This window comes from Felis catus, chromosome F1 (assembly GCF_018350175.1).
Source record: "Felis catus isolate Fca126 chromosome F1, F.catus_Fca126_mat1.0, whole genome shotgun sequence".
Lineage (NCBI taxonomy): Eukaryota > Metazoa > Chordata > Mammalia > Carnivora > Felidae > Felis > Felis catus.
Window position 1 is genome coordinate 36,557,677 of NC_058384.1, and position 14,695 is coordinate 36,572,371.

General features: G+C 33.1%; 1 protein-coding gene across 5 annotated transcripts in view; it reads right to left on the minus strand.

Annotated features, from left to right (window-relative positions):
• DENND1B (DENN domain containing 1B) overlaps positions 1-14,695 on the minus strand; it is a 268,689-nt gene that overhangs the window by 118,371 nt on the left and 135,623 nt on the right. For 4 of the 5 annotated variants that reach the window (XM_019821934.3, XM_045048956.1, XM_045048955.1 and 1 more), the window contains exons 7-10: positions 12,799-12,879; positions 9,635-9,694; positions 8,339-8,392; positions 6,041-6,151 (exon numbers count right to left, since the gene is read on the minus strand). In XM_019821934.3, coding sequence (XP_019677493.2) covers positions 6,041-6,151; positions 8,339-8,392; positions 9,635-9,694; positions 12,799-12,879 — 306 coding nt within the window. The remainder of the gene's footprint in view (positions 1-6,040; positions 6,152-8,338; positions 8,393-9,634; positions 9,695-12,798; positions 12,880-14,695) is intronic. The other variant, XM_019821935.3, reaches the window with a different exon arrangement.

Below are 14,695 nucleotides of genomic sequence, written 5' to 3' on the forward strand. Positions count from 1 at the left end.
TACTATTATTTAAAGAGGCAAGTGTCAAAGGGACAATCAGACACATTTTTACTTGTCAAAAAGACAGGTTTCTACTCTGGCATTTTCAGTATCAAATGGAAACTCCCTACTTCATAATACAATTAATAAAAATTTTATTTTAAAAACTTTTCTCTGATATCCACAATTTAAAAAATTAGTTTTAAATACACGCACACACATACACACACACACCATGGTTCTAACCTGCAAAGAGATAAATATCTAATACAAGACTTCCACAAACTCACTAGTAATTCTAACTTGAGAGAAAATGTATGGTAAGTACTACGGTAGTTCAGATTGAAAGAATATAATGGCGGTTAGTGACAGAAACTCTGCCTCTGAAGAGCAAGCCAGATTTTGGAAAACATTCAGAGGGATGAAGACAGAAGCATTCAAAACACATCTGAAGAAGACCCAAAAAAGTGCAGTTTCAAGCACTGACTCAAAAAATTATTGCTAGAAACCTACTATGTATCAGCACTGCCCTAAGAGGTAGGTAGTGACTGGTAGTTACTGTAGTGCCTGGACGGAGGAAGGTCCCTGCCTCGTGTTTATAGGAAGTGACGATGAAGTTAAAGAGCAAGCAGTTCACAGTGTGCACTATGTAATTCCTGGCTAGAACTACTCCTCTAATCATCACCATCATTTTATGTAAATGCAGATAATGCTAACATGCAGTATAGACATCTGAAAACAATGTTTGTGGGAAATGACAACTGCCTGAATTAAGTAAGACAATGGGCAGTTGGAATGGAGCACTGGGGTCCCAGAAGAAAGGATTGAGGAGGAAGGATCTACAGAACTCTGGTGGGGGAGGAAGATGAGACAGGGGGGCGGATCCCTTCCCTCAGCCCCTTAGCAGGATAAGAAGATTATGGGATGCAGTCCATCCAGGAAATGCTGAGTGAGGTAGCCACAGTGAGTTACACTTATATTTATATAAATATAAAAGGTACATTTAAAAATAAACCAATTGATCTCGATAGTAGTTTTACTAAGGAAACGAACAATACATATATAATTTTTCTTATATTTAAGATTGAGAATCATGAACAGCACAAAATTCAGTCATTCCAGATTGAAAATACTACAGTAAACTGAAATCTTCTGAGGTTGCTTGTGGGGAGATGGGAGTAGTGGTAGGAACAAAACTCACAGAACCGAGCGATTGACAATATGCCCCTTAGCTAGTGACACAACTGTTATTTAAAACAATTGATTTTTACATTAAAAGTCAATTGTTTACTTTTAAAGGGAACAAATGGACTAAACCAGAAAACAGAAATATGTGTGCATTTCCTTGAAGAACAGAACTATCGCCACAAGAGTTGCACAATACAAATACCTCCAGTTTTCCTGTCTTAGAAGTTTCCTCTGACTGACCTCCACACATATCTTCCAACAGAGTGTTACAGGGCTATCACAATGGTCCTATTTCCATACTCAGGTCACATTTACTTAGCACTGAGTGAAAATACGATGTTCAGAGGAGCAGTAGACACATCAAACAATACATTGGTAAATAGAATTCTTAACCTACAGTTTCAGCTGACATAATTGGTTGCTAAGGGCTTTGGGAAGAATTAAAAATCTAAAAATTGTTCCTAGAATATCTCTCCCTGAAAGGTCTTGATAACAAAGCACCATTCTGCTGCAGCTTTAAAAACACAGGGGGTGAAAAAATACACTTCAACAGTCTTAACTAGGAACTAGACCTGGATGATCTTTGTTCTCCCATCAACTGTTCAATTCTTAATCTCCAGAAAGATTCTCTGAACTTCAGATTTCAGATTAAATGCTGATACAGGTGGTACCATAAAGAGACAAATCAATATGTAAACTCTAGATGGAGAGGTTAAAATCCCCCGGATTCCCCTTCAGTCTGACCCTATAAAATCTACAGTTTTAAAATCTATTTTAATAGTTGATTTTCCAGAGACCACAAGATTTATTTTTGCATATGCCCTTGATGGAATAAATGAGAGAAAGAGAGAAAGGCATATGCTTAAATGCCTGGGGGCAACTAGATAGAACAAAGGAAGATATTACAGTTTATTAACACAATTCCAATACTCACAACATATTGCTTGCTCTCAATATTCCAGAAAGAATATGCATTATACAATCCAATCTCTGTAACTAATGTGCTTATAGCCTTTAAGAGGGTGATATTTACCAGCTAAATATTGGTCAAAATAGTAGCTAACATTTAGACATCTGCTTTAAAGAGAAGCATTTCTTCCACCTGCTTCTACAGGCCACAAAGATACACTCTAGTTAACATATTACTGACAGGATGATGAGAAAGCTCCTGTCAGACGCCGGCCAGCCGGGTGTTTGAGACAAAATACACAGCCCCAGCTGACTAGTTAAAGAAAGTCTGGTGAGGTACAATTATAGAGGCATATGACAAGACTTCATGCCTGACTGATTTGAGAACCAATGACATGACTTTAAACAGCAATATTCTCTACCTCTGGTCACAAAACAGCAATAAGTCAACTGATATACTCTTGTAATATCATGATTTATTCCTTTGCTTTGAATACATGAGACTTTGGTATGATGTTCTGCTAGTCTACTCGAGATTCTCTTGGGGCTTAAACATCTAGGGCCTGCCTACAGCATGTATAAAATCAATGTTCTTGTTCAGGATTACCAGGAACACTTCTGTGTATAGTTGATAATGTATATACCAATAGAATAAAGACTAAATTGTTTATGTCCCAATTCATAAAACTTAAACACAGAAAAATGTAATAATGGGTCCTGACAAAGTACCACACTTTAGTGGGCAGGGAGATGGGATCCATGGATGATGGGGATTAAGGAGGGCACTTGTGATGAGCACTGGGCGTTGTATTTCAGTGGTGAATCATTAAAGTCTACACCTGAAGTTAATATTACACAGTATGTTAACTAAGTGGAATTTAAATAAAAACTTGAAAAAACAAAACAAACAAAAAATACACCACTTTAATGGGAGAGGGGGACTCATTAAAAGTGTGAAAACATACGACTCTTGATACTTTTGCTAACATATTTCAAAATTAACTTTTTTTAAAGTTAATGTCTATAAATTACAAATTATAATTTTAACTACAAACAGCACCTAAGAAAAGACCTTTAAGTAAGCTGACTGATTCTCTCCCAGTGTATCTTCACTAAAACACCCAGCAACTATAAGGTTGACAAATATGGTTCTAATAAAATAGAAGTTTTATTAAAGAGTAAACCCAAACAAACAAAATTCCTAAAACTATACATAAAATTATAGATCCAAAGACGCCTTAAGTTACATGTGCTCTTCCAATAGTTAAACTTTTGGCTGTAGACTTAAAAAATGAAAAATGAGTAAAACACAATTTGTTGCATTAATACTAAATACAGTGTAGTCTTCAAGGCATATAGAATGAGAATGTAAAAAGCTTAAAAGTCAGTCAATTCATTGATACTTAACTATTCCTTCCTTGGGTGTTTCAGAGATTTCACTAAATTCTTCCTAAAATATAGTTTATTTCTAATTTATGTTATAGTACCAGTCTTTGACCTTAAATGTTACTATGCATGGAATTTACAGAAGATCTAGAAATAGATACATGAATTTTTCAAGATAGATTTAAGTAAACAGCTTCCCCCACACAAGAAGAGTAAGGAGGTCATGAAAGCAAGCGTGAATTATGTTTCTTTTATCAGTACTACTGCCCCAGAGAATGAATTAAAACGAAGCTGGTAACTTAGAAGTGACATCACCATCGAGTTTTCATGAATTGTCATAAACAATTGGTAAAAGTTTACCTCAGACATAAGAAACAACTCCCTGAATAATACCAAGTCTTTATTAAAATAATTTTATTATTTAATTCAAATAAAGTGAAAGGGTAGGCATGTTAATTTTTACTCTAAACTGCAGAACTAGTCCATTATAAAATTATAGCTAATAATCATTGAATCAACATTGAATGTTATGCAAATACAATTCTCAGCATTACACATATATGTATATATACACATGTGTGTATATATACATATGTGTTTATATAGCTATACAGAGATAGAGATATCTCAATCTTTACAACAACCCTATGAGATTATAACTATTACTACCATTCTCCCAGTTAACATGTGAAGAAATAGTCACAGAGAAGTTATCCAGTTATTAAGATGTGTTTATAAATTGCAATAAAGAGTAACACCACTACTGTATAGTAATCATATACTCAGATTTATTTCAAATGTTTTTGTAAATAGGGAAGCGTATATGTTCATACGCATAGCTCACTCCTGCACTTCATTTAGATCTCTGCTCAATATTACCTCATTAAGAAGCTTTCCATGACCACCCTATATAAAACTGAGGCCTGCCCCTCACCTTTCAACCTGTACACACACCCTCCTTATCATTTATCCCTTGGTATTCACCATAATAAGACACAACAGCTATTTTCATTCAATTCTGTTTCATCTGTTCAATATACGTTCCAAGAGTGTTTGGACTTTGCTTACTACTGAATCCTTAGTGCCTACAAAGTGCCTACCATATAGCAGGTTTCATGATAAGAATCAGTTCCTAGGCCTCTGAGACAGTTTGTACAATCTTTGTAATCTTCAGGACAATATCCATATAGAAATATTATTTATAACCTTGAAAAAATCATGTTTAAAAAATAAGGAGGAAGAGAACAGGGAGAAGGAAGAATGGTTTTACCTCAATGGTAAATTAAAAATAGAAAAGCAAATATATAAAAAGTCCCAAATGATTCAGATTACATTTCTCAATATCATTTTAAGAAAATGCAAATGACCTGTCAGGACTTGTGCTTGTTCTCTGACTATACTACATCATGTCTCCATACTTACACCTTTAAATGTATACAATGTGTTTTTCAATATGTAAAATAACGTATTTTCAATTTTTTTGGAAAAGTGGGTATATCAACATTGTAATTCAAAATCTCAAAATTGTATTTTTTGAAATAACGAGTAATGGAAATAAACCAGACCAGGACACTCAGCTTCACTCTACGTGTCTCTAATTAGCTATTTGGCCTTCACATGACCATTTAGTCTCTCTAAACATACATCTTTTCATTGTTGAATACTACATAGATATCTTAGAGAACTCCTAAAACTGCTTCCAACGTACTAAAGCTTTACAGAATGAAGTTTTTTATTTTTACGATGGGAGAGCAAAACATAAAAACATTATCTTATTCTTATCAATTAACCAAATTTGTAAGGAAGCAAAGTCATGCAACACTAAATGTTTTTAATAAATATCTTGTTCATTACTCAAAATTATATTTACATTATAAATTTTTAGTAAAAATATTACAGTTTTAATACTTTGTAGAAAAAAGTTAGGACACCTAGCAAAATACTTTTGAATATTCTTCTCTGACCCAAGAAAACTCTTATTCTCACTGCCTTTACCACAATAGTGAAGACCTTCCAAAAGAACATTTCAGTGAGTAGCATAAAACCTGTGATTAAAAAAAAACAGAATGGTACTCTGACTTTTAAGTTATTATCAGCCTGAAGAGCTCCTCCAAATCAGAACTATTATAGAATCTACTCCCAAACCACTACTTGGCAACAAAGATGAATCTACCTATTACCAGGTTAGGATAGCAGCTATTATCATGGCCCCTTGATTTCTTTCAAGTAGTTCCAATGGAAAAAGCCACAAGTGAATAATAAAGATCTCATAATAGCTCTTAAGAATTCTTTATATGGTAGAAGGCACTAAAATGAACTCTGGAGAGTTAAAAAGAAAAAAAAAACTCTCATCTCCTGATAAGAAAAAATAATTAACCTGACTTAATGCATCTGAGAAGGCCTTCTATAAATCAGACTTTTGTACTTCAAGAGCCAGATTAAAACCATATATCAAAAAAGTATGTAGATATTGTCTTGTTAATACACATAGAACATTTCTAAGTCTGCAGAGGTTCGTAGGTCTTTTTGTGAAATGCTCAACACGTTCCACTTAAAAGGAGAAGTGTGAAGTACTTACAGTGCTTAATTTGCTAGAGGTAATAATGACGCGCCTCTCATGCAACATGCTGGCGTATAGTTGCAGCATATTATTCACATCCACGGCAACAAAATATTCTGTAAGATTTCTCTGTACAAGTGAAGAGTGATTGTGTAAGTTATAGCTCATGGTGATTATGAAGGAAAATATTTTATACATTTACCAACAAGTCTTAAGGTTCAAAGGAGGTTGTTATTAAAAATGGTATTCATTAAAATAATTAAATGTGATACTATCCTGCTGCCACACGAAGCACGTAACATTCTATTATTATTTGAAACATAATCCTACCCCAGGAAAATGTTTCTCAGAGGGCAATCAGAGGATCACACATTTTCCACTCTCCCTCCCCAAGTACTTATAAAAGAAACCCATTTCCTGGGCTCCAATTGTAAACCTGCTGAATTTTAATCTTCAGAGTATGGATCCAAGAATCTGTTTTTTAAAAAGGTATTCCTGATAGTTCTTATATACACTGAACTTTGAGAACTGCTGTTCCAGAAAATACATTTGAGTCTTTTTATGTTTGCCAATCACTCAGCAGACGGCATCATTGCCTGATACTATGTACTATGTACAAGGAACCCAGAGGATGAGATGGATTCATAAAGCAGATCTTTGGTCCTTTATTAAGGAAAATCCCTTTATATCCCATGTCAGACCTGCTCTTTTCCACCATAACCAAATTAATTTGGGGGTTAGCCCAATTTGATTCCTTGATATAACACTTCATATTATTTCCCCCACATACAAACAAAATTGGGCTAATCTACATTAACTTTGACATTCAGATCCACTCTTTCTGATTTTTAACTTTCTGTACTCAAATGTAAGCATATCAGAACGTTATAAAGTAATGAAGAGACTGAATAAGATGTGATAATCAACTGAAACCGTAGTACCAGGTAGACTATGACTTAGAAGGCCTAAAATTTTTTAGTTGGGCAAGGAAAGAAGAAATCTAATTTTCTTCAATTTCCAAAAGGCAGAAATTCTGCCAGGACCAACTAGTAATGGCAGGGTACCTAACAAAAACTATAATATCAGTGAATGATGCTGAATTTAGTGCGGAGAAATTCATTTCTTGTGTTGTGTATTTGAAAACTACCTTACCTTCCAATTCAACTCTTCATATACAAAATTGCTTTTATGGCATTTAACATTAGTATTTTTCCTATAATATCAAAGAATGTAATTTCTAGATGGAAAAATATTTCTCAACACAGAATGCCGTGTTGATAATCTATTTCAGGCCCACATTCCAAACAGCTTCATCTAATCTTTTCACAGGACTTATCTGGACGCATCTGTACTAAAAATACCACTGACAGTCTTGGTTTGATACTGGAAAATTCACAACTGTCTTCCTAGATTCCACTCACTCATAACCCATGTACTTTTGGAAACCAAACACTTAGTAGGTCTGAAAACATTTGGGGAAGAACAATAGAGTTCTAAAAAAAAATAGCAAGTATTTCTGGAATGTTTTTTCCTGTTTTTGATGTATCTTTTACTGTTCATAGAATTATTTCCACTGATTTACTGTATCTTTCCAAGGGAAGTTGAAAAAAATTACATAAGAGAAAATTTCCTTTTCACACAGCAACCAAAAGCCTCTTTGTCACTTCTACCTGCCATGTAAATCTTTCTACAGAAGATTAATTTGTAATAACTACTAAAACACTGGAAGTATTTCTAACATGGCTACAATTAGGACTCTAATTAAAATGTAAAATTTAGCAATAATTTCTTGTAGTACCCCTCAAGACCTACAAAATATGTATCACTTAAATTAAAATCAAGAAACCAAGCCCAGGACAATAAGATTTTCATAGAATCATACAAGTAATCTAAACTGCTACAGTCAGGTCACTAAAGAAACCATGTGTGTGAAAATATTTCCCATTGCCAGTATTCATCCCCCTCCACCCAAGTAAGGTCATCTGAGATATTTCTTCTACATGATCCGGGGGGCGGGGGGGGGTGTCTCAGGACCTCACTGATTACATATGATCCTACCAAACTATCTCAATGGTAGAAACAGTTTTTCTGATAAAAATTTCCTTACCTACAACCAAATATTTAGGAAGTAAAGTAGCAGACACAATAAAGATAAAACAGAGATAACACCATTATTCCTTATTCCTTCATTATTTCTAATAAAAAATGGAGAGTTACAACATATTATTTTCTCTATACAGAAATTCTTAAACGGCGAGGCCAAAATAAAATTCATAATATGAGTAGCATAAAAAACATAGAAAACAGAAAACTTACACTCTCAGGAATTGTTGGGAGTCCAGTTACATCTGGGGCAATGAAGTAGGAATGCTAATAAACAGAAATAAATCACATAAGAAAAGCAGAATTAAAATTCGGTAGCATTACATACAATTTAAGAAAAAATAACAAAAAATATCAACTAAATTAATAAACATCGAGGATTAACATCCAGGATTTACTGAATTTGAGAGATTCTTAAATAAGACAGCAGGTCTATGAGACTGAGCAGTAACTTTCTCATACAAAGAATTAAGTGTTCATTAAAATTATTTAATTTCAAAATTGAAATAATCCTGGAAACAATTTATCAAGACAAAAATGTATACACACACACACACACACACACACACACACACATTTAGAGAGACTGGAAAATAATGAGGTTTGTTTACACAAGAATAAATCAAAATCTATTAAGATTGCTGAGTTTCTATGATAAATCACAACAAATTTCTCTCGTACATATCAGCTACTATATTACAGCTACTATATTATTTAGAAATACTATCTTATTTAGAAAGCAGTAATAGAACATAATTTTTAAACATTAAAAAAATTTTAATGTGATTATCTCAAAATATGAGCCTCATACACCTACTAAACAAACAGTAATTAGCTTCTGTATTAAAGCAATACAACAGTTCATAGATCGACTTATATGAAAAGCATATTGTATATTTCTTCATGTTCCCCAGAATGTTCCCAAATTTTACCACCCAAAATCAGCACAACTGAATCACCAAAGTTGTTTTATTTTCTGTTCATATTAATCTCCAAAACTGTTTTACTACCTTAATCATATAAGGACATATTTAATGCCATTTTATAATTAAAGATTGGAAAAGAAACATTCTGGCCAATATTGGGCACAGTTGAACTAGTCAGAACAGGCTAGTTAGCATAGTCATAATGTATAATTTTCCAGGGTAGAAGAACAATATGAGATAAATCACAAGGTCTCCTGAGACCTTGTGACAAAAATGTGACAGAAATCTCATGCTGTGAATGCACTGTAACATTACTACTACTGACAATGGAGAATATGCATACATTTGGTCTTTATTATAAACTACTTTTATTTAGAGGGCTTTTTAATAGTTCTGCATTTCATAAAACTATGCTTTAAAAGATAGTATAAACAGAAAATATGCTCCAAATGATTAATTTTCTTAAATGAGTCAAATTAACCATTTCTCAAAGGACTGGAGTGCATCTTAAAAACACAGTGAAAGAAGTCATTATTGTCTCATTTAATAGTGATTTTTAGAACCCATTGTCCTTTTAACTCACCGGTACTAGGAAGGGCTGATCTTTCAGAACTTGCTCACTGGCAATAAATATCTCTTGGTTCTTATAATATGTGAGAGAAAAAATGAATATTTTACTTTCATGGGGGGAAGTTTACAGAATTTGCTGTGTATTTGAGACAAACCCATGTGGCCACACTATCCACTGAAAGAAACACTAATTATAAATGTTATTTTAAATGCTGCTTTGCTCATTTTATGCTAGAAAAATCTTAAAGAAGTATTTTCATTCTCAACTGAGAGTAGAAAATCCTGTAGATATTTAGTTATTTTGAAACATAAAAATAAAAATTTACATTAAGTATTAAGTTTTCATTCAATCTCAGTGATTTTCTAGGGGTTACAGTGTCAAGTCTTGAAAAATTCATGTGCTGGAGCATTCACGAAACATGAAATTGTAAGAAAGTATAGCAGTTTCCCAAGACTTTTCACATTTTTCTATCAGAAATTGTACAAACAAACAAAATTTTCTTTCTACTTTGTGGAGGAACAAAAATTCTCAGGATGATCAATTTTAATCGGGCATCATAAAACAAAAACCGCTACTAGTAGCTGAAGACCAGTGTTTTTAACCCCAATTTTGCCACTGATGAAGAGCATAGCACTCACTGGACCTGGTACTTCAGTAATCTGTTGTTGAAATCAAATGAAATTACTAAATGGACTTTACCCGAATTTGAGGCAATATTCTATCAACCAGCTGATTTTGCAGTTCTTTAGATATTGTATTGAGAAAAGGTATACAAGATTTTAAAGCTACCCTAGACTACTGATTCAAAAGCTTACAAGAAGGCTTAAATTACAGAAATAACTGTCATACATAGAATAGGACACACTCAAGTTCCCTAAAAAGATTATTTCAGCCACAATACAAAATATCTTCTCCATATGAAATAAAACTTCAATTCACTAATAAGTAATATTTGTATAGCTTTTCATGGTATCTAGATATGTCATTTCATGTAAATCCCCAAACAACTTTCTCAAAAATGGACTCATTTGATTTCTCAAATGAAGAAAAAGAATCCTCAAAAAGTTTCAACTTTTTTGCTTAACATCATACATTTAGTAACCAGGACTTAAACCAGTATCTTCTATTCTTAGGTTTCAGAGGCCTAGTAGTTTTTGGATTTGTGATTCTTACCAATAAAGGTGAAGTGTTTCGATATCCAGTATTTTTGAAATGTATTTTCATAAGATATTTACTCCTAAACAAATGATACTCAAATTTAAAGAGTTCATTTTTAAAATCTCTCATTAATGCTCTAAAATAGCTGCCTCTATTATCTTAGAACCTACATTTCCTTAACCCCTTAACAAAGTGTTAGAATCATTTTATAAATATAACTCCTTCAAATAATGACACTTATTTTTGATAATTCGGAGCTTTTCTTTTTTCTTGGTATTTTTCTTTGGTCTTTCTACTTCATTCCCACTAGCCATACATCTTGTATTCCTTTGGCTTCAGTGACCTACAAATCTGAGTTTCTCCTTAGCTTTCTCTCGTTCTTTCACTCAATCTGCTTTCTTCTTCCATACAGTCTATTTGGGCAATTAGACCTTAGCCCGTGCTCTATTCTCTCTATAGTCCATCCTTTGAATAGCCCAAGCATTTCTACAACTATCTCTGCACCTGACTCTCATATCTGGGTTAAAAATTCCAGGTTATCCTTAGCTTTCCAGCCCCCAATCTCCAAATGACTACTAAACAATTCCACTTTGGCGGTGAGCGAGGAAAGAGGGTGCAGACATAAAGGTGTGGAGATCACAGGGGAAAAAGAATACTTTCAGCTGTTAACAGCAAAGGAAAGTTTCACAAAGGTGGGAAGTGGCTAGTTCTAGACTAAAGATGGATAATCTACAAAGAGGCTTTAGTAAAAAAGGAAGGTGTACAAGTGAGAAATCACGAGGTTCAATTGAGAAGATGAACAGAACAATGTGACCAGAGAAGAAAATTGATTTAGAAAACAAAAAACAAAAAAAAAAAAAAAAAAACAAAAAGTAAGACAAAAATGAAAAGGTAGACTGAGGCCAAGAAGTGGGTGGTCCTGACAACCTGGCGGAAGTTTGGACAAATTCTATAGAAAATGGGAGGCTTTTAGGTTTTCAGCAGGAAACTTTATATAGCTGAAGCAAGTTTAATCTGACAGACTTTTGCACAAAGGACTAGAAAGAGAGACTCTAGACTAAGAAGTATTTAAAGTACTAAGCATCTGAACTATAGTGGTGACAGTAAAAATAGAACAGAATAATGTCAGAGAATACTACTATTAAACAAAATTACAGGAAAAATTTAGTCAAGAAGAAAGTTATTACCAAATAAGGAATATAATGAAAATAACAGTTTCTTTATTGTGCAAAAAAGCACATGACCTATGAATTTGTTTATACATACTTCAATTTACTTTTTCTTTCAATTTTTCTTGCATCATTATGTATTTTTTTCTTCCTTAAAAATCACACTGTTTATCATATTGGAAGAACTAAAAGGAATATAAATTAATTTTAACACTTTATTTGGATCCCAAATATTAATGAAAATATCCACATTTGTGATAATTAATTTTGACCATTTACAAAATCTCCCCAAATACTAGTGTGATCATTAAAAGTTTCAGTAGTAAATACTCTATACCACCACTGGCTTCCTGTTTGACAAACTTCAATCACATTTTCAGTGTTTGCTGATTATACTAGAAGATGGGTTGCAGTGTAGGGAAATAAGAAGAAACTCTTCACCCAGTATTTTTATCATAGGGTTAGTTATAGGGCATAGTGGCAATACTCATTTATATACCGTTTTCATTTTATGCGGGGTATTGTGAATGTGTGTGTGTGTGTGTGTGTGTGTGTGTGTGTGTGTGTGTGTGTGTATTTCCTATTATGGATAGATTTCACCCAAAAATCAATGTTCCTCACAGATTACTTTTAGTGTATAATTTTTAAAAATCTGTGATTTAACAACTACAAAAATACACATCCAACATATGTTATGATAGCTGGAACATATCGAAAAGTCCCAATATCACCATAGTAATGTCATTACTACAATTAAAGTTCCCAGGTAGCACAGTTTCTTAAAGGCACATGTGTTCCTAAATGAACCTGCTAGGACTCAAAAAAATCAATTAATAGCTGAATACTTACCACACTCAAATTGACAGGAGTGTTTGCCTTTGGTACTGGGTGGTTATAGAGTGATTTGAGAGTTTCATTCAAATCATTCTCCTAGAGTAAAATTAAAAAGTACAATTTATAAGTGAAATACATACTAAGCAAATATAATTAAAACTACTGGAAAAAATCATGCACTGTGCCTTCTCATATTAGACATGTTTTACACAACTGCTTTCCACAAGAATGTTTCAAATAACTGAAATTTAAATATTTAAATTAATAAATATGGGAAAGATAACCAAATATATTTATCCATAAAGAATACTAGCAATATCTCTAATTAGTATAAATCTGTATTTGCCAAAACTTCATTATTATAAAATATACTGATGCTATCTATAGAGGAAATCATTTAAATCATTAAATCCAAGCAAAATGGGATTGAATAAAAATGGCAATATAACTTTTTATCAGATTACTGAAGGCTTCCATTTTCCATTTTAATTTTAAAATCTTAAACCTAATTTTTAAGGAATAGATACAATTTAGCATGATCACTGTACTAAGATACAATGTACACGTTACTCTAAATAGGTCTTTTCTAAACAGCCAGCAGTCAGTCACTACTTGACTCACAATAAATGGGATTAAAAATATATATATATGACACATCCACCCTATAGGATGTATACAATAACAATGCACTTTGATATGCACATTTGCTTTTTCTGCATTATACATATAAACCCAGGAATACATATGTGAAGGTAGTTTTTATATACATGTTTTTTATTCTCTCTTCAAATGTGTACGTGGGGGCAATATACCAAAGGAAATGGCAATTATTCAAAATAGGTAATAATTAATTTTAAGGAATTTGGATATGAGACACACAACTTCATACATTTTATCATATAACTACCAAAACTTAATAATTCTGATTTCTGTGTTTGTAAAGTGTGCATACAAAACTGCCTATTAGAATTCTCTTTAGAATGACTTTAAGAGAAGAGACTATAGAATTTATCTCTTGACCATTTAAACAATGAAATATATCCACAAAATATTCTGGATAATATTAATCCCTGTCTAAACAAAATTCCTATGGCTAATGAAGTTTTTTTAAAGTCTAGCTTTCAAAATTACTTTAAACTTGCCTGATGTTGATCAGGTAAGGGTAACTTCAATTATAAAATCTAAATATCAACCTACAAAGCCTGTGGCATTGGGTTAAAAAGAAAAAGAAAAAATACAACAGTTATAGATTTACTTCTGCTTTACTTCTGTGAACCTACAATGTATTTTCCTCTATTAAGGAATACAGATACAGTCTCTCCTATTCCCTCTTCTCAGAACATTAAAATTATGTGAATTTGCTCACAATATTTTCTTTTATATATTCCAGTATTACCAAAGGTCTCATAAAGAAGGATATATTATAGGTACATAAGTATCAATTTAACAGTAAGAGTTTCTAAAAGTAAATTATTCAGTTGGTTAAGCGTCCAACTTTGGCTCAGGTCATGATGTCACAGTTTTGGGTTTCGAGCCCCACATCGGGCTCTGTGCTGACAGCTCGGAGCCTGGAGCCTGCTTCGGATTCTGTGTCTTCCTCTCTCTCTGCCCCTCCCCATTCACACATTCTCTCTCTCTCAAAAATAAATAAATGTTTAAAAAAAAAGTTGTAGGAGCAATGAATCATGGGAATCTACCCCCAAAACCAAGAGCAAATCATGTACACTGTATGTTAGCCAACTTGAATAAATGATACTAAAAAAAAAAAAGTTGTAGAGAATGGAGATTCTACTCTCTTTTTATGTTTATTTATTTATTTTGAGAAAAAGTGAGTGAGTGAGTGTGTGGGGGGGGGGGGGGGGTTGGGATTGAGAATCCCAAGAGACTCCAAGCCCCTATAAGGGGCTCAAAC